The following is a 20,906-nucleotide window of genomic DNA, read 5'->3' as shown; positions in this document are numbered from 1 at the left end:
ATTTTTTATGTATTCACTTAATTTTGTATATTCACATGAATTGTATGATAGAATTGTTTAGACACAAGGTATAGGTTTAGGGTTCCACAGTTATCCTTCATAAATACACTTTTCCCTATCCCACACTATATAGTGGGGAATCTATAACTGCAGCAGATCCTATATTTACACATTTATATTTCTTGGTTTGCAACGGTGACACCATTCACAAAGGTTCAATTTAACTGTTAGGTTAAGTGCTATTGTGCTGGATACATTTTACGAGTTGATTTTTTATTTTTAAGTAGGCACCTTTCACACGGGGTGGACTGTGTACCGATCAGCAGGGGATCTGCTCACAGGTCCTCTGCTAATTCAGAGCAGAGCAGGGGGATGACAGAGCCCACTCTGCTCTATGGGCAGCCCGGGTGTAAAGGGACAGCAGAGATTACTCTCTGATACACTCTTCCTACACAGATGAGAACGAATCCTCTGTTTGTTTATACCGTACCAGATCGAATCGGAGGTATGCGGGTGTAAACGGACACAAGTTCATTATGAGAAACAGAGAGCAGAGAGAATTTTTTATTTTTTTTACTGCAATCATCATGGATCCCCTTACTTTAATAATTCATGAAATAGTGCTACTGTTTATATTGGGGAGGCTGATGTTTATGAGAATGCAGCTGTAACACAGGCCAATCCGTCGTCGTCGCTACTGGACACATCCTTCAGTTTTGAACTAAATTTCTTCTGGATATATTTTTAGGTTTTAAATTATATATATATATATATATATATACACACACACACATACAGTATATATATTAAGTTATGTGTGATAAAATAAAAAAAGACACAGGGAAAAAAGTATTGAACACGCTGACTGGAATTTATTTAATACTTCATACAAAATCCTTTGTTGGTAACGACAGCTTCAAGACACCTCCTGTATGGAGAAACTAGTCACATTCATTGCTCAGGTGTGATTTTGGCCAGTTCTTCCACACAAACACACTTCAGATCTTGAAGGTTCCATGGGCCTCTTCTATGAACTTTGATCTTTAGTCCTCTCCATAGATTTTCTATTGGATTCAAGTTAGGTGATTGGCTGGGCCATTCTAGCAGCTTTAATTTCTTTCTTTGAAACCAATTGAGAGTTTCCTTGGCTTTGTGTTTGGCATCATTGTCTTGCTGAAATGTCCTCATTTCATCTTCATCATCCTGGTAGATGGCAGCAGATTTTTATCAAGACTAACTTGGTACATTTTTCCATTCATTCTTCCTTCAATCATATAAGTTTGCAGTACTGTATGCTGAAAAACAGCTGCACACCATGATGTTCCCACCTCCAAACTTCACTGTTGGTATGGTGTTTTTCGGGTAATGTGCAGTGCCATTTAACCTCCAAACATGCTGTGTATTATGCCATCCGAAGTTCAAATTTGGTCTCATCTGTTCAGACTATATTCTCCCAGTATTTCACAGTCTTGTCTAAATGTTGTGCAGCAAACTTTAAATGAAGTTTAACATGCTTTTTCTTTAGCAATGGAGTCTTGTGTGGTGAGCGTGCATACAGGCAATGGCAGTTGAGTGCATTACTCGCTGTTTTTGAAACAACTGTACCTGCTAATTCCAGGTCTTTCTGAAGCTCTCCACAAGTTGTCCTTGGCTCTTGGACAACTCTTCTGATAGGCCCTTGGCTCTTGGACAACTCTTCTGTTAATTATTTTCACTCCTCTGTCAGAAATCTTCGAGAAGCATCTGGTCATGGCTGGTTTATGGTGAAATTAGGTTCTTTCCACTTCCGGATTATGGCACCTACAGTGCTCACTGGAACAATTAGAAGTTTAGTAATCGTTCTGTAACCAATGCCATCGGTATGTTTTGCAACAATAAGGCTGCGAAAGTCTTAAGAGAGCTCTTTGCTTTTACCCTTCATGAGATATTTCTTGTGTGACATCTTGGTAATGAGACACCTTTTTATAGGCCATCAGTTGAGATTGAACCAGCGGATATTAATTTGCACTGACAAGGGGCAGGATTACTTTCTAATTACTGACTGATTTCAGCTGGTATCTTGGCTTTCCATGCCTTTTTTGCACCTCCCTTTCTTCATGTGTTCAATACTTTTTTCCTATGTCATTCTATTTTATTAAACATAACTTAATTTATGAACTTATTTGTTTTGGTTACTTTTGTATGTATGGATTGCATGGGTTGTTACTGACATGTGGTGAAAATTTAATGTCAATAGCAACTTTAGAAATACATTTACCTAGAAAAATGGTGACGTGTTCAATACTTATTTTACCCGCTGTATATACTGTACTGTATATACTGTATATATGCAGTGTGCATATATATTTTTTTTTATTCTACAAATGTAGTTTATTACTCTGGCCACAATAATTGGCCACAGCAATTGCTGTTACTTTGGCCAGTTTTTGTGGCCAAATGTTGTTTCTTCCTGTGGCCAATTCTTGTGGCCAAAGTAAGAAACGACATTTGGCCACAAAATTAGCCAGAAAAAAAATGGCCAAAGTACAACAGTTGACCACGGCATTCCAATCGGCATTTCTACAGCATTTCCACAGAAGGGCCTTGGGGCACTTCCTGTACCTCCCAGGGCTTCCAATAAATAGACAGTAGTTTCTTAACCACTGTACTGTATATGAAAAAAAGTCATTTTGCACGCTGATGCATGCCTGTAAATTCCTGAAAACACCTATATTGTGCATGGACATATTGGCCAACATGGAGAGGAGTTTCCAGGCAAAGAAAGATGAGAACTCAAAAAAGCTCAAACGCCTGTAGGAGCTGTTTGAGCTGCAGTGTGCATGAGCCCCTATTGTAATTAATTTGATGTTTGCCATGTTTTTGTATCACTACTTTTTGTAGACTTGTTATCTTACCTGTGCCTTTGAAATATTCTTGCTAGCCTCTTGCAGATCTGTGGCTTGCTGAAGATAAGTTTTCCCAGCTAAAATTTCATCTTCTAGCAGCATAACATCTTCAGGAGAAATAGGCCACCCAAGTCTATCTAGCGCCTGTAGCAGAGCCTCTTTATTTTCCAAGTATGATACTGGTACATCACTATCAAATCTAGCAGAAAGATTAAATTAGTATGTCACATTTTTTGTATTTGTAGAAATGAAGGTACAACATTCACTATACTTCATTAAAATAATTTATATTATCAGTTCTAAATGACTGATTTGACTTTTCTTGCTTTTACTTTGTTCTTCCATCACAATTCAAAATTGTATGTGTTGCTTTAAGTGGATGTAATTCCGATTCATTAAATTTGAGCTGGGCACATATATCTGCAGAGTTTTCTTATCTCTCTTCAAAGTCCCATGGCTTTCTCCAGCTCCGTTCTTCTGTTATCAGGATAACTCCTGACAAGTTCTCCGACACGTAATAAAATCAGCCTGAAATTTGTGTCAGGGTGGGTGCTATAAATAGATAAGCAGAAAGCTGCTCTACTCACAGGACAGCTCTGAAAGTCTCCACCTATGCAGAGGAGGGTGTGTGCCTTTCCTCCAATCAGCTGTCTCTCAGTGTAATCCAACACTACACTGCTACTGCTGAATGAGGAAGTGAAAATTCTAACATGATGTGCACATTCTAAACAGTATATAAAGCTGAAGACAGCAGATATACATGTAAAACTTATGTTGGGAGATTTGTTTCATCTCTGTATTATCTAAAGCTGTTCACTTCATTGGGTATATGTGAGGGTTTACATCCACTTTAAAGTGATTGTAAAGTCTCGTTTTTTTCAAAACAAATAACAAACATTTAAATGGACGTGGAAAAGAGAGGGATTTTGATGGTGCAAGTAAACTGTGCATACGGAAAAGCTATGTATCTTTTCTCTTTTTAAAAAAAACTGTTTATTGTTTACATTCAATTAAAATGGAACATATATATTGTATAAAGTAACAAACATATTTCTTTTTACAAGAATATAAAAACAAGGTGGTCAATTGACCACTTACACCGATAGTGAAAATGAAATGAAAACAAAGGATATTGTTACTACACAGAAAAATGCATTTTTCTGTGTAGTAACAATATCCTTTGTTTTCATTTAATTCTCTAGCTTTATATACTTACCATACAAATATCCCTTGTAACCACCATTTCACTGATACCGATGACCATCTGTATCCCTGGCTAGAGCCCGAATTAACTATCGGTGTAAGTGTCAATTCATTGGCCTTTTAACCCAATTAACCGTTTGTATACAATCTTGTTGACACTGAATATTTACCATTCATATAACAGCTTCATCTTTTCTGCTCCCTGTGGTTGCAATAAAAGCCCCCCCTGCTGTCCCGCTTGGTTGGGTCTGCACACGCCGGTTCTGACGAGGTTTTGTAGGGTCAACTTCAGGGGTAAGCCATTACGGACATTTCGGAGTGACAACACGTGTTTTTTCATGCATTCGATGTTGTATTAACACTGAACACTATCTATGTTTGCATACAAAAACTTTTCTTCTTTTTTCTATTTTCGTAGAATTACTAAAAGTGTCGGATGACTTATTATACAGTTGCATATCCCTTGAAAAAGCGGCAATGCGAAACATGTCGGGCTAGTATGCAATAATTACCATCTGTGAATTTGTAGTGTACACTTTTTCCTTTTCATTTCCCTATTTGACCACCTTGTTTTTATATTGTTGTAAAAAGAAATATGTTTGTTACTTTATACAATATATATGTTCCATTTTAATTGAATGTAAACAATAGTTTTTTTTAAAAAGAGAAAAGATACATAGCTTTTCCGTATGCACAGTTTACTTGCACCGTCAAAATCCCTCTCTTTTCCACGTCCATTTAAATCCTTGCTCAGGGATGTGGTGCCTATCTATGAGGGTGTTTTTCCCATATTCGGAACCAAAACCATTAACAAAATAACAAACATGTTATACTTACCTGCTCTGTTGCAGTGGATTTGCACAGAGCAGCTCAGATCCTCCTCTTCTCAGGTCCCTCTACAGCTCTCCTGGCCCCTACAGCTCCGAGTGTCCATTCAGACATGGAGCTGTGGCCCGGCCCCGCCCCCTCTCTCCTCATTGGCTGACTGACTTTGATTGGAAGCAGTGGGAGCCAATGGGGCCACTGCTGAGTCTCAGACAATCAGGAGGGTGAGTCTTGGACGGCCGAGACACTCGTGGACATCGCTGGACAGAGAGGGGGCTCAGGTAAGTATTAGGGGGTCTGAGGGGGGCTGCTGCACACAGAAGGTTTTTTTATCTTAATGCATAGAATGTATTAAGATAAAAAACCTTCTGACTTTACAACCACTTTAATTAGCTTCTGATTAGAAAAAAAAACAATATATGCCAATGTGTGTTTTTGACATTATAATAGGGACTAATTGAAATAAGTTTATAAGTTTTATTATACTAATTAATAAACTTGCACATCAATGTCAGTTGACTTTCCTGACCCTCCTGAGCTCATCTAATATCTGGCCTTCAAAAGAACAGCTGTGATCATATCACACTGGATTGTCCAATAGCTGTTATTTTTGCCCATAAGTAACATGGCAGCTGCAGACGGCCTTCCAGATAAATGGAGTGAATCTACAAGATTTTTTTAAATTACTTCACACTTACTGTATACTATAAGCTCTGTGATTAGGTAACCTGCAGTGGATGTCCTTTCTCACCTTTCCTGTACCAAGGGCAACGCTTCTAATTTTTTTTTTTTTTTTTTTTTTTCATCTTTAAAAATAAATCTATGTGTTTACTTGTAATCTTTATCTTGCTTCAGCCAAACAAACCCATAAAATAAAATGAATACTTACTTATCTCTCTCTTCCTGCGATAAAGCTCTCCACACAACTAAATTTAGGCGTCTGGTAACAGATACAAAAGATGGTTTAAGCAAACCTAAATTGATTGGCATATTAAAATTAAACAGGTTAGGCAAAGACTTAACTAAACACAGATGTCAGCGCAGTTCAGCTGTCCAAATTTATAATAGCTTGGGAACATAAAGTTGAAATGTCTTTCATAGAATCTCAATTGGAAAGATTTTTTCATATGACAAAACATGTTAACATAAAGTCTGCCTATAAAGTATAATCCCACTGTTAAAAAATCTGTTTTCAGTTATATGTTCTCAAACCACCACCACCACAACCAGATCCATAATGCCTCATGCACACAAGGCATCTGTTAAGCTGCTTAAAAAACGCTTCCAAAGCTGCACATGCATTTAGGCATGTTTAGGCGCATCAAACATTTGAGCATTAATTGATTCTATTAATTTATTCTGCCAATTGGAATCCATTAACACTCAAACATGCCTAAATGTGTCTAGATTTTAGGCACATTTATATGCGTTTAGGCATGTTCAGCAATTTTTCTTCTCTTCAGGTCTACTCCTGAGCATGCCTTTGGTGGTTTTTTTTTCTTTCAGCCTCTAAACGCTCCTCTTCTAATACACCTGTAAACGCTTATGTGTGTATGGACACATAGGCTTACATTGAGGTACTTATATAGCCTGCAAAAAAATGCCAAAGCTGCGTTTTTTATGCCCAGTGCACATGAGGCATACATGTTATCAATAATGCAAGATGAAACCTGACTGGACTGACTTTTAATCAGCATAGTTACATAGTTGGTAAAGTTGAATAAAGACCATCCAGTTCAACCTGTGTGGGTGTGTTCATGTCGAAAATCATTTCCCATGTCTCTGTATACTGTGTTTCCTAAGGTGTGTGTCCAAGAGTTTTTTTCTATCAATACTTCCTGCTGACACCACCGTTTGTGGAAGGGAGTTCCAAATTCTTATTGCCCTGACAGTGAAAAACCCCCTACGCAGCTTAAGATTAAACTGCTTCTCCTCTAATTTCATTGAGTGGCCCCTTGTCTTCTTACACTCTCTGAGACTGAATAGTTTTCTTCCTATGCTGGGATCAACATTGAGGTATTTATATATCACTATCAGATCTCCTCTCAAGTGCCTCTTCTCTAGGGAGAATAGGTTTAATGCTTGTGACAAAAGCAAGAGGGGTTCCCCTAAGTGGACTTTTAAGGCACTCAATTATATCGTATTTAAAAAGTGTAGCAGAGTATACAAGATCATGTAATAGTAAATAATTTTTATTTATGAAAAAACAACATTGAAAGGTTATACCGAAACATTGATTTGTCAATACGTTTCTATCACCATACAAAATATGTGCATGAAAAAACCTCCTCACACCCAACGCGTTTCGGTATATAGTCTAGTCCTTCTTCGGGGGTGCAAAAAGTAAGAGGGGTTCATCTAAGAGCTTTATTTACAATACATTCCTCAGTAAGGCCCCCCCTCTCTTTTTGTATTAAACCTGACATTTACTTTATGCATGTAGGTACACAGGTTTAAATATTTACCCTTTTATTTTTATTTTCTGCCTGTATATGCACAGGTTCAAATATCTACCTGCTATTTATATACTTCATACCACATACATATACTTTTGACTTTGCTCAATTTATTTGTTATAATGTCCAAGTATCTTCTCTGCATATAGCAACCACACATCACAGTTTAAATAGCATTCATATTACCCCAGACATTCAGACTACCCCAGTACCTGGACGCACCCCCAGGCACTTATGACAATTCTCCCTTAATCTCATCTATTCTTACTACAGACAGTATTATTAGTACTCATATGATTAACAGGCATGTATGTCCATGTGTATATGTGTATCTCCTGATTTTGTTTGAATCCTAGAATATTTAAACCTACTACACATCCAGCACAGGGATATACTTTTTTAGCATATGTTTTCTCTACTCCCAGGGATTCCATTTGCCTCAGTATATTCTTCTGGCCGTCTCGCTGCTGTGGACTTCTGCCCCCTAAGGACATCAATACTCAGCCTACACTCACAGATTTCTCTGATGCCCCCTTTCTTGCCTTAAGACAGCTTTCCCACCGGCTCAATTACTCAGTGCTATCCTAAACTGCAAGTTTTTAATGTGATTTAACAAAGCATTGTAAAACTACCTCACCATCTAACTTTATGTAAGTGCTGGATTGTAACACTGTAAGCATGTAGTCTTTTGTACCCTTACATGTTTTGGCAATTTACTGATCATTTACCTTTAATTACATCTTATATGAACCCCTCTTACTTTCTGCACCCCTGAAGAATGACTAGACTATATACCGAAACGCGTTGGATGTGAGGAGGTTTTTTCATGCACATATTTTGTATGGTGATAGAAACGTATTGTTTAGACAAATCAATGTTTCGTTATAACCTTTTAATGTTGTTTTTTCATAAACATAATTTATTTACTATTACATGATCTTGTATACTCTGCTACACTTTTTATATACGATATAATTGAGTGCCTTAAAAGTCCACTTAGGGGAACCCCTCTTGCTTTTGTCTTAAACACTGGACGTGGCACATTTCTTTAACATAGATTAGCCATTCGTCTTTTTTTCTCTTCTTAAAGGTTTAATGCTTGTAGTCGTTCCTTGTAACTGAGGTCCTCCAGTCCCCTTATTAATTTTTCTTGCCCTTCTCTAGACTCTATACAGTTTCCGTACTCTCTCCAGTTCCAGTTTTTTGTAAAAAACTAAATCAGCACTTCTGGATGATCTGGCATGGGTGTTACACAATACAAAATACTAGTAATGTACATAATATAACTGGGTACTAACATTTATAGGTAAAGTTGATCCAAGGAAAATCCGATTGCCTCTTGGGGGATCAGGAAGGAATTTTTTCCCCTGCTGTAGCAAATTGGAGCATGCTCTGCTGGGGTTTTTTGCCTTCCTCTGATCAACTGAGGGTATACAATTGGGTATATTGGATTGTACGATATTTTTAATTTTATTTATTGTTTTTAAGGTTGAACTGGATGGACTTGTGTCTTTTTTCAACCTGACTAACTATGTAACTATGTAGTTATTACACAGGCAAGTGTATGGAGGACAGCAAATTATCAAGGTAGGAACGTAATCACTACATTAGCGTAGCTAAACATACAGTACAGGCCCACACATTCAGCTATAATAAAACTCAATAAACAATTTTGTTAGAGATGAGCCAAAAACCCCAAATGAACCAACGTCAACTGCCGCCAACCACTACCGGGAAAAGCGCCAGATCCTGTAAAACCCCAAGGATACATACCCTACGGGTAAGTGGAATAGGGCATCCCATCCCAATTTGTGGATCAGTACCCAGAAATTATACAGGACAGGGAGAGGCCAAATCAAATGAAAAAAGGAGGCTCATGGCAGTTGACTTACAGTCAGGTCCATAAATATTGGGACATCAACACAATTCTAATCTTTTTGGCTCTATACACCACCACAATGGATTTGAAATGAAACGAACAAGATGTGCTTTAACTGCAGACTTTCAGCTTTAATTAGAGGGTATTTACTTCCAAATCAGGTAAATGGTGTAGGAATTACAACAGTTTGTATATGTTCCTCCTACTTTTTAAGGGACCAAAAGTAATGGGACAGATTAACAATCATCCATCAATCTTTCACTTTTTAATACTTGGTTGCAAATCCTTTGCAGTCAATTACAGCCTGAAGTCTGGAACGCATAGACATCACCAGACGCTGGGTTTCATCCCAGGTAATGCTCTGCCAGGCCTCTACTGCAACTGTCTTCAGTTCCTGCTTGTTCTTGGGGCATTTTCCCTTCAGTTTTGTCTTCAGCAAGTGAAATGCAGGCTCAATCAGATTCAGGTCAGGTGATTGACGTGGCCATTGCATAACATTCCACTTCTTTCCCTTAAAAAACTCTTTGGTTGCTTTTGCAGTATGCTTTGGGTCATTGTCCATGTGCACTGTGAAGCGCCGTCCAATGAGTTCTGAAGCATTTTGCTGAATATGAGCAGATAATATTGCCCGAAACACTTCAGAATGTATCCTGCTGCTTTTGTCAGCAGTCACATCATCAATAAATACAAGAGAACCAGTTCCACTGGCAGCCATACATGCCCACGCCATGACACTACCACCAACATGCTTCACTGATGAGATGATATGCTTTGGATCATGAACAGTTCTTTTCCTTCTCCATACTCTTCTCTTCCCATCACTCTGGTACAAGTTGAGCTTTGTCCAGATGTTGTTCCAGAACTGTGAAGGCTTTTTTAGATGTTGTTTGGCAAACTCTAATCTGGCCTTCCTGTTATTGAGCCTCACCAATGGTTTACATCTTGTGGTGAACCCTCTGTATTCACTCTGGTGAAGTCTTCTCTTGATTGTTGACTTTGGCACACATACACCTACCTCCTGGAGAGTGTTCTTGATCTGGTCAACTGTTGTGAAGGGTGTTTTCTTCACCAGCGAAAGAATTCTTCGGTCATCCACCACAGTTGTTTTCCGTGGTCTTCCGGGTCTTTTGGTGTTGCTGAGCTCACCGGTTCCTTTTTTTCTTTTTAAGGATGTTTCAAACAGTTGATTTGGTCACACCTAATGTTTTTGCTATCTCTCTGATGGGTTTGTTTTGTTTTTTTCAGCCTAATGATAGCTTGCTTCACTGATAGTGACAGCTCTTTGGATCTCATATTGAGAGTTGACAGCAACAGATTTCAAATGCAAATAGCACACTTAAAATGAACTCTGGACCTTTTATCTGCTTCTTGTAAATGGGATAATGAGGGAATAACACGCACCTGGCCATGGAACAGCTGAACAGCCAATTGTCCTATTACTTTTGGCCCCTAAAAAGAGGGAGGCACATATACAAACTGTTGTAATTCCTACACCGTTCACCTGATTTGGATGTAAATACCCTCAAATTAAAGCTTAAAGTCTACAGTTAAAGCACATCTTGTTAGTTTCATTTCAAATCCATTGGTGTATAGAGCCAAAAAAGATTAGAATTGTGTAGATGTCCCAATATTTATGGACCTGACTGTAGGTTTAAATTTGATGCTTCTTGGCACATAAAGACACCTTACTAGGGCCTTAAAACAGTTTCCCCAGTCTATTTCTCCCAAATAAGTTAAATCTTGAGGTCAAGTTTTGTAGGATTTCTGACCCACTAACCATCTATATAGGTTATATAACCAATAGATCTCCCACTCACTACCATTTAAAAAGTATTAAAAAGCTGCGGTACCCAAAGTCCTAATAAATGTTGTAGAAATAACATAAAATAACTGTATTGCGCTATATAAACCATTAATGTGTACCAGAATTGTTCACATGTGCTGAAGCCATGTGCCAAGTAATCAGCAGTGGGAAAAATTAGCGAACGAAAAATACAAAACCATAAAATTGGTGTTTCTTGAAAATTGTAAAAAGTCATGCTGATAAACAAAATCTGTTAATTAAATCTTCCTTATTGGTATACAAAGTAATTTGTTGTGATGACAAATAAAATGAATAAACAAATCTGTGCAACTTGTATTTCTGAAAATTGTGAAAGACTGATGGTAAATTAAAATAAAGCCTATTAAATCAATCTTCCATGTGATCAATGGTAAATCCATCCAAAAAAAGTGTATTCTCCACCACCAGGAACCTCAGTGGACAAACTTTTACCTCTTTGATGGACCTTAAGATTATAAAAGGCCTGACAGGCAGGATCCATTTAAACACCTGGGACAGGCTATAATGGAGGATTTACACTCTCCCTTTTCAAAACATCCAGCCCAAGGAAATGCTCAGCATTACAACTCAAAAAGAGAAAAAAAAATACTATTGCTCTCTGTGTTTCTTAAAAAACCCAAATATTTATTAAAATCCTACTCACATTAAAACAATGCAACACAATCTTCAGTGAAGTGTAATGTAAGGGGCACAGACACTTGTACCACATTAGCTGAGTCTGATTGACAGCTCATAATCTCATCAGCATAGCAGGGCTTCCGCCAGATCGTCCTCTCTCTACAATACTACCAAGGCTCAGCGCTCCACCCTATGTGTTACATCTTAAACTTCATCAGGGCCCTGACATGAATTTGGACCAATTCACTGTTAGACCCGAATGGTATTTGGATTCGGCAAAGGTATCTACTGTTGCTTTTAAAAAGGCACCTGCATCTTCCCAATATCAAAACCTTATCATCACCATAAAGACAAATGGCACTATGACAAGCAATAGGGCATCCCTGGTAGGTGCTTCAGGACAGAGGAAAGCTCTCAGAAGTCCAGCCATTAGTTGCTACCCTTTAAGAAGACCTGAAGAAAAACCTGGTCAAAACCAAACCTATGTAGGGAGGCCCTAATGTAAGATCACTCAACCAAATGAAATGCTTTGTAAGCATGTAGAGAAATGACAACTCTCTGTCCCCAATTATCATGTGGACACTGAATATTTTCATACATTCTAGGTTTTTACATAGCTGTGCTCATGCCCAGCGTGAAGTCAGTCTGGTCGCTGTGTATGATGGAAGTGATCACTAAAGCCAAATACCGCTGAAGACGTCAGGAGACGAAGCGCGCACGACGGACCCACGCTTGCTGTGTCACTTCCTGCAGACTAGTGGGAGGAACGTAGCACATCTCCAGCTGATTGCTGCTTCCCCCAAGTCTGTACCCACATTGAGGACAGTGACTGAGCAAAACATCCAAACAAACATTGGAGCGTTCACCCCCCCCCAGTGGTCATTGGGTGGGAGTAGGATAGCTCATTTTTTTGGACTTGTGCGTTTTTTCAAGTAATTTTTTGTATTTTATTTTTTCTTATTTTTTGGCTCTGGATTTTAAATTATTTTAAATAAAAATATTTTTTTGGGACTGTATCACACTATGGAAGCCCCTTTTTCTTTATAAGGAGTAATTGCAGCATGCAAATTGGAAATACTTGGAACATAGCAGCAACCAGCAGCAAAGCCCTTGTGTCAGGCCTGATACCCCTGTAGGGGTTCCGACATCTGGTGAGTGAGCAATCTAAGGGGGGATCACAGAAGTCACTGCTCAACCCTGTATACACGAAAGTCACTCCGAAAAATATGTGTCTGATTGTTGCATGAACTGCATGGGACTTTGCTACATACTTCCATTATTACCACCATTTATGAACTGCATGAATATTGAGATCCCTAGATACACCCACTGTGCATGTAACTCTTTTTCCCTTACAGGAATTATTTTATTGAGTTTCTATAGGGTTTTTTTCCTGTTACCATATATATTATGCTTCTAATGTGCAAACAGTGGTAATGTATTTTGTGACTTTGGAGAAAGCATACGGACTCCTTAGGACTATATGGGATGCATAATGGGTTTCTTCTGATATATTACCACTTAGGTAGGAGGCATACCAGTATAAACTGACCCATACACATACATCCCAGCCATTGAACTGCAATTCTTATAGTTCCTAGTATTTTATATCAGGAGGTGTAATACTGAATCTCTTCTGTATACTAACTTGAGGATTTGGGTGTTAATCAAAAAATAACGTTCGCATAACATTCCCCTGTATAGGCTGAGCCAAACAGGTTCCGGTAGCGCCATTTTCCCTAATATCTCTTAGTATCAGTATGCAATTGTTATAGTTTAGGAGCTAAAAGCTCTATGTATAAAATTCAAGTGAAAATTATCCAGTCCAGGGGCTTTTTTGCTTGAAAGTGAATGTTTTTTTAGCTAGAAATTCCAGCATAAGGCTGGACTTGTCTCCTAGCTCAAAAATTCATGTGTTTGCTGCCAAAGGGCCTCTTGCCATAACTGCTTGCTGCTATCAGAAGGATCAAGTAAATAAGCTGATTCCATTCGAGCCACAGAAGTCACTAGGGTGCACATAGAGTTATATATATAGCCGGCGGCATTAATCGTTCAGAAAAAAACCTGACAAGCTGGTTGTATACGACCAATCAATGTATGGATCGAAATTTGGCCAGTTCATCAGGGACCATCTGAGTTTTGATACATGTATGGGCACCCTAGTACACAAGTCGATTGTTAGATTGATATGTGTACAACCAGCCTGTCGTGTTTTTACCCAAAAATTAGTGCCACCTAACATTGATTATTGTGTCCTCCTGGCAGGGAGGTCTCCCTGCTGGCAGTACATAATAGCGCTGCGGGAAGGATTCCCCCATCAACACTGACTGGGTTATAGGGGGAATCAAACAATCTTCTTTCCTTCCACCCATGATAACATTAGTCTTATTGTCACAGTCCAAAAGTGCACTGCACCTTCACCACATTCATCCAGGCGGGGACCTTATCTCTTTTCTTATAATCACTACACAACTCCAGGTCATTTTCTAATGTTTATATTATCATGCACTGTTTTCCTTTTCAATACTAAATTGTTCTGCATTATACTTTTTAATAAAGAGTTAATAAAATAATACTGTTTCAAGGATATCCAGTGTGATTTGTATTCCATTTGCACCACTTCATCATCTCATATTGTAGCCATGAAATTATCATCTACATAAAGAGATGAGAAAAGCACATCTCCCATCAGCCCTATTATTATTTCAGGGTCACATGGGAAAGGCATTTGGAAATCACTAACATTTTACAGCAGTTTGCACAGTCTAATCTAAAGCTCTCTGGATGTGATATAAGCTCCACTTCTGATCCAATTTCATTAACATAATTAAACAAATGTCTGCGGCATGGATCCTGCAAATTGTTACTGTCTTCTGCTTAAACAGTCCCTTAGGACAGGGGTTTAAAATACTTTAAGTTGTAACTCCACCTTCGTGGAAAAAAATAGCAAGATATATATATATATATTTAAAGTTAAAAATACTTTAAATATGCTTAAGGCCCCTTTCACACTGAGGCGTTTTTCAGGCGTTTTAGCGCTAAAATTACCGCCTAAATACCGCATGAAAAACGCCCCCCATGTATCTCAGTGTAACCTTTCACACTGAGGCGTTGGGCTGGCTGTGCGATGGAAAAAATCCTGCAAACAGCTTTTTTGGAGCATCTTTGGGGCGCATAAAATAGCACTGTCTATCCCAATTGAAATAAATGGAAAAAGCTGTAAAAACGCGGTAAAAACGTTTTAAAACCACCCAGAAACTGTGGGGAAGGTCACATGACCGCATGGTCACATGGTCAGGTTTGCTGACGCTAACGCTTAAAAAACGCTATTAAAACGCATGGGCATTAGCGCTATTTTTACCGCTAACGCGGCAAAAATGCTGTAATAACGCTCATCGTTTTTACCGCGGTTTTGCAACGCCTCAGTGTGAAAGTAGCCTTAATGTTAATAAAAATTGCGCTATATTCTCATTCTTTGGAGAGCCTACTTATCGCAGATACCTTAGACAAAGTGGTCTCTATTTACTCTCTGTTGAACACACCTAATAAACCTTACCTCACTATTTCAAAAGTGGCATACGGATCTACCCACTTTAGGAGAAGAAGATTGGGAAACTTAATTTTCTGCTTAAGATGACATTGGCCAGAGACAAATTTATTTTCATTAAACTATTACACAGGGTGTCTTATACTCCATTGAGGCTGTCCCAAATCTACTCGCATATGTCAGCACTTTGTCCTAAGTGCTCTATTGAAGAGGGCTCCTTTCTCCATATAATATGGTCCTGTCCTAAAATCCAGGATTATTGGAGGAAAATCATATCCACTATCCATAAAACGGGAAGAGTGGCAACTCCTGCAGATCCCCTTAAATTGCTCTTGGGTATCACTGATAAGCGAGAAGAGTCATGATACGTTAAATTGTTCATTATTTATATTGCTTTCTATGCCAGAAGAGAAATTCTGATAAAATGGAAATCACCCTCACCGCCCACTATATCTGAGTGGAAGATGACGATAAAAAAGTCCTGCCTATCTATAAATTAACTTATGAACAGGAAAAGCTCATAGGCTTCATTATCTTGCCATTTTTTTTTTTACACATAATCTCTTGTACTTCCTAGGGTTGACTGTACTCTATACTATCAAAACTATTACATATAAGCCATCATAATCCCCATAAAAAGATAAAATATTAATTCATTAAAAAAATAATTATGTTCCTCCATCAGAAAGTCATACATAGTTACATAGTTGGTGAGGTTGAAAAAAGACACAAGTCCATCAAGTTCAACCTGTGTGTGTGTGCTTTTATGTCAGTATTAAATTGTATATCCCTGTATGTTATGGCCGTTCAGGTGCCTATCTAATGGTTTTTTTAAATTATTGATGCTTCCCGCTGAAACCACTGCCTCTGAAAGAGAATTCCACATCCTTACCGCTCTTACAGTAAAGAACCCTTACGCAGTTTAAGGTTAAACTGCTTCTCTTCTAATTTTAGTGAATGGCCGTGTGTCTTTTTAAATTCCCTTTCACTGAAAAGTTTTATCCCTATTGTGGGGTCACCAGGACGGTATTTGTACATTGAAATCATATCCCCTCTCAAGCGTCTCTTCTCAAGAGAGAAAAAGTTCAGTGCTCGTAATCTTTCCTCATAACTAAGGTCCTCCAGACCCTTTATTAGCTTTGTTGCCCTTCTCTGGACTCTCTCCAGTTCCAGCACATCCTTCCTGAGGACTGGTGCCCAGAATTGGATGGCATACTCCATGTGTGGCCGGACCAGAGTCTTGTAGAGTGGGAGAATTATCGTTTTATCTCTGGAGTTAATCCTCTTTTTAATGCATGCCAATATTCTGTCGGCTTTGCTTGCAGCAGCTTGGCATTGGACGCCATTGCTGAGCCTGTCATCTACTAAGACCCCCAGGCCCTCTTCCATCCTAGATTCCTCCTGAGGTTCTCCCCCTAGAGAGTAGATTGCATTCAAATTTTTGCCAACCAAATGCATTATTTTACATTTTTCTACATTAAACCTTATTTACCATCTAGTTGCCCACCACATTAATTTGTTCAGATCTTCTTGCAAGGTTTCCTGTGGATAAATTATTGCCCTGCTTAGCTTAGTATCGTCTGCAAATACTGAGATTGAGCTGTTTATCCCATCCTCCAGGTCGTTTATGAATCAATTAAATAGGATTGGTCCCAGGATAGAACCCTGGGGGACCCCGCTTTCCACACCGGACCATTCCAAATACTCCCCATTTATCACTACCCTCTGACCTTCCCCCTGTAGCCAGCTTTCAATCCATGCACTCACCCTTTGGTCCATGCTGACAGACATTAGTTTGTACAGTAAACATTTATGGGGAACTGTATCAAATGCCTTTGCAAAATCCAGATACACTAGGTCTGCGGGCCTTCCTTTATCTAGATGGCAGCTCACCTGCTCATAGAAGGTTAATAGATTGGTTTGGCAAGAACGATTCTTCATTAATCCATGCTAATTACTGCTAATGATACCGTTTTCATTACTAAAATCTTGTATATAGTCCCTTATCATCCCCTCCAAGAGTTTACATACTATTGATGTTAGGCTAACTGGTCTGTAATTCCCAGGGATGTATTTTGGACCCTTTTTAAATATTGGTGCTACATTGGCTTTTCTCCAATCATCTGGTACCATTCCAGTCAGTAGACTGTCAGTAAAAATTAGGAACAATGGTCTGGCAATTACTTGACTGAGTTCCGTAAGGACCCTCGGGTGCAAGCCATCTGGTCCCGGTGCCTTATTAATGTTAAGTTTTCCGAGTCTATTTCTAATTCTGTCCTCTGTTAGCCATGAGGGTGCTTCCTGTCATGACGATAAACATTGCAGTTTTGGTTACTGAAGCCCCCTATTTCCCTAGTGAAGACGGAGGAGAAGAATAAATTCAATACCTTTGCCATCTCTCCATCCTTAGTAACCAGATTCCCTTCATCATTCTTTATGGGACCAATATGATCTGACCTCCCTTTCTTACTATTTATATACTTAAAGAACTTCTTGGGATTTTTTTTTACTCTCCTCCGCAATGTGTCTTGTGTTCTATCTTAGCCGCCCTAATTGCACCCTTACATTTCTTGTTGGATTCTTTGTAAAGTTGAATGCCGATGATGATCCCTCAGCCTTGTATATTTTGAAGAAGCTTCTCCTTTGCTTTTGTATACATTTTTACACTGCAGTTAAGCCACCCAGGACTTTTATTAGCTCTTTTAAATGTAATTCCCATTGGGTTGCACTGGCTAATACCCTTATTTAATATGCTCTTAAAGCATACCCATTTTTCCTCCATGTTCATTGTTCCTAAGATTTTATCCCATTTAGTATCTTCTAGCAAGAATCCTAGTTTGGGGAAGTTGGCTCTTTTGAAATTCAGTGTCTTTGTATTCCCCTTATGTTTCCGATTTGTGTGATTTATAATTAAACTAATTGACCTGTGATCGCTGTTTCCTAAATTGCCCTGTATTTCCAAATCCGTGATCAGGTCTGTATTGTTGGTAATCAGTAGTAGCATGTCGCAAACCCTCCTGGACTTGTGCCCAAGTGGAATGAAGACCACGGAGATGCTCCTCTAACGCAGGAATACTCTGCGGAACAAATGAGTCAGGCAACATGGAAGGTTAGAAACCATAGTTCGCTATAAACGGGGACAATCAGGAAGCAGAATTCAAGGCACTATTGTGAGCAAACTCTGCCCATGGTAAGAGGTCTGACTAGTTTTTATGATGGTCAGAAATATAGCAACGTAGGAATTACTCCAAGGACTGATTGGCTCGATCTGCAGCCCCATTAGACTGCGGGTGATACGCAGAGGAGAAAGCAAGCTGAATTCCTGGCTGTGCACAAAATGCACACCAGAACCGGGACACAAACTGACTACCCCTGTCCAAGACAATCACCTTGGGTAGCCCATGTAAGCGAAAGATCTCCCGAGCAAAAAATGGAAACCAGTTCCTTAGAAGTGGGCAACTTCTTAAGTGGAATACAATAGGACATTTTTGAGAACCGGTCAACCACCTTAGGGATAACTGTGTTGCCCTGGGAATTGGGTAACTCCACAATGAAATCCATAGACAGGTGGGTCCAGGGCCTCTCTCCATTGCGTATGAGTTGTAGGAGGCCCACTGGAAGGTGTAGTGGAGTCTTACTCTGAGCACACACAGAACAGGCAGCTATGAAGGTAGTTACATCAGCACGTAGACTAGGCCACCAGAATTGTTGGGAAATGGCCCAAAAGAGTTGATTCTTCCCAGGGTGGCCAGCAGACTTGGGAAAATGTCTGGAGCACGGCAGTACGGAGACTCTCTGGGACAAAGCAGCGGTCACAAGGTTTCTCAGGGGGAGCATGGACCGGAGCAGGAATAATTTTGTCACCCAAAGGAGAAGTGAGACTGGTGGGAACCGTAGCCAGAATATGATCAGGAGGAAGCACAGCAACTGGAACCAACTCCATTTTGGAAGTGGAGGAAAATTGTCGTGACAAAGCGTCAGCCCTTACATTCTTAGTACCGGGTAAGAATGAGACCATATAATTGAAACTAGACAAGAGCCCATTGCGCCCTTCTGGGAGAGAGGCGTTTAGCCTCAGACAAGAGTGTGAGATTCTTATGGTCAGTAACAATGAGAACCGGCACAGTGGTACCTTCGAGGAGATGTCTCCATTCTTTCAGGGCTAAAATTATCGCTAACAGCTCTCTGTCACCAATCTCGTAATTGCACTCCACAGGTGACAATTTCTTGGAAAAGTAGCCACAAGGATGCATAGTGCTCTCAGAGGTAGGACGTTGAGACAAAAGGGCACCAACTCCAGTCTCAGAAGCATCAACCTCAAGTATAAAAGGTAATGTAGGATCAGGATGTGCCAACGCAGGAGCAGAAACAAAGGCAGCCTTGAGACTCTCAAAGGACTTAATGGACTCCAAAGACCAACTCTGGGGGTTACCGTCCTTTCTGGTTATATCAGTCAGGGGCTTGACCAGAGACGAAAAGTTACGAATAAACTTCTGATAATAGTTGGCAAAGCCAAGAAAATGCTGCAGAGAACCTAAACCCATGGGTCGTGGCCACTGTAGGACTGCTGAAAGTTTCTCTGGGTCCATTGAAAAACCAGCAGTGGAAATAACATAACCCAGGTGAATTTAACCTGTTCACGATGGAATTCGCACTTCTCCAATTTACAATAGAGATTGTTCTCTCTTAGTTTCTGAAGCACACTACAGACATCTGTGTGGTGGCTCTCCAGGGACTTTGAAAATATGAGGATATCGTCGAGATAAACCACCACACATAACCGCAACAAACCTCTGAGGACATCGTTAATAAATTCCTGGAAAACTGCCGGGAAGTTACAAAGGCCAAAAGGCATTATGAGGTACTCATAATGGCCTGTTTATGCAGTAAACGCAGTTTTCCACTCGTCGCCCTCCTTAATCCTCACGAGATTGTATGCCCCTCTCAAATCAAACTTTGGGAAAACCGTTGCTTCCTTGAGGCGGTCAAATAACTCTGTAATCAACAGAATCGGATAGGCATTCTTAATCGAGAAACGATTGAGACCCCTATAGTCAATACAAGGTCTCAGTTCACCACTCTTCTTCTTCACAAACAAGAAAACAGCACCAGCAGGAGATGAGGATTTGTGGATGAAACCTCGAGAAAGTACGTCTGCAACATACTCCTCCATGGCCTTCGCCTACTGTCAGAAACCATGAGACAGAAGTACACTTAAATCACACTTGTTCAATAATAATAAAAAAAGGTAAACCGAGTAAACATAGTCAAAACATAGCCAGGGTTCAGGAACCGGAACGGATAGTCAGACAAGCCAAAACCTCAGGGAGCCAGAGATGAGCGTAGTAGACCAGCAAGCAGTATCTGGAGCCAGAAGGAATATCAGCCAAGCAATTCTTTAACAGGAACACAGGAGAGCGTCTCTAGAGATGTGACCAAGGTGAAGGCAGAGATCATCTGGACTCGACGGCTTAAGTAGGCAGGACTGACGAGCAGGATATCTTCAACAGGTGAGTCACTGTGGAGAGATAGGAGCTGGCAATTAGCCGACAGCTAAGCAGCCAGTTTTGAGAAGGAAGGGCTGAGCCCAGCCTTGACACACTGGTGCCAACGTGCACCATCACAGCTGGGTTTTCCCAAGCCCCTCCCA

General features: G+C 39.7%; 1 protein-coding gene across 1 annotated transcript in view; it reads right to left on the bottom strand.

The window, feature by feature from the left end:
• The window catches only part of VWA3B (von Willebrand factor A domain containing 3B), a 288,159-nt gene that overhangs the window by 131,951 nt on the left and 135,302 nt on the right, over positions 1 to 20,906 (bottom strand). The window contains exons 21-22 of the mRNA XM_073614648.1: positions 5,803 to 5,853; positions 2,895 to 3,084 (exon numbers count right to left, since the gene is read on the bottom strand). Of these exons, the coding sequence (XP_073470749.1) occupies positions 2,895 to 3,084; positions 5,803 to 5,853 (241 nt within the window). The remainder of the gene's footprint in view (positions 1 to 2,894; positions 3,085 to 5,802; positions 5,854 to 20,906) is intronic.

The sequence above is a fragment of the Aquarana catesbeiana genome, linkage group LG02 (genome assembly GCF_042186555.1).
Source record: "Aquarana catesbeiana isolate 2022-GZ linkage group LG02, ASM4218655v1, whole genome shotgun sequence".
In the NCBI taxonomy this organism is placed as follows: Eukaryota; Metazoa; Chordata; class Amphibia; order Anura; family Ranidae; genus Aquarana; species Aquarana catesbeiana.
This window is presented reverse-complemented; position numbering and strand designations above follow the sequence as displayed.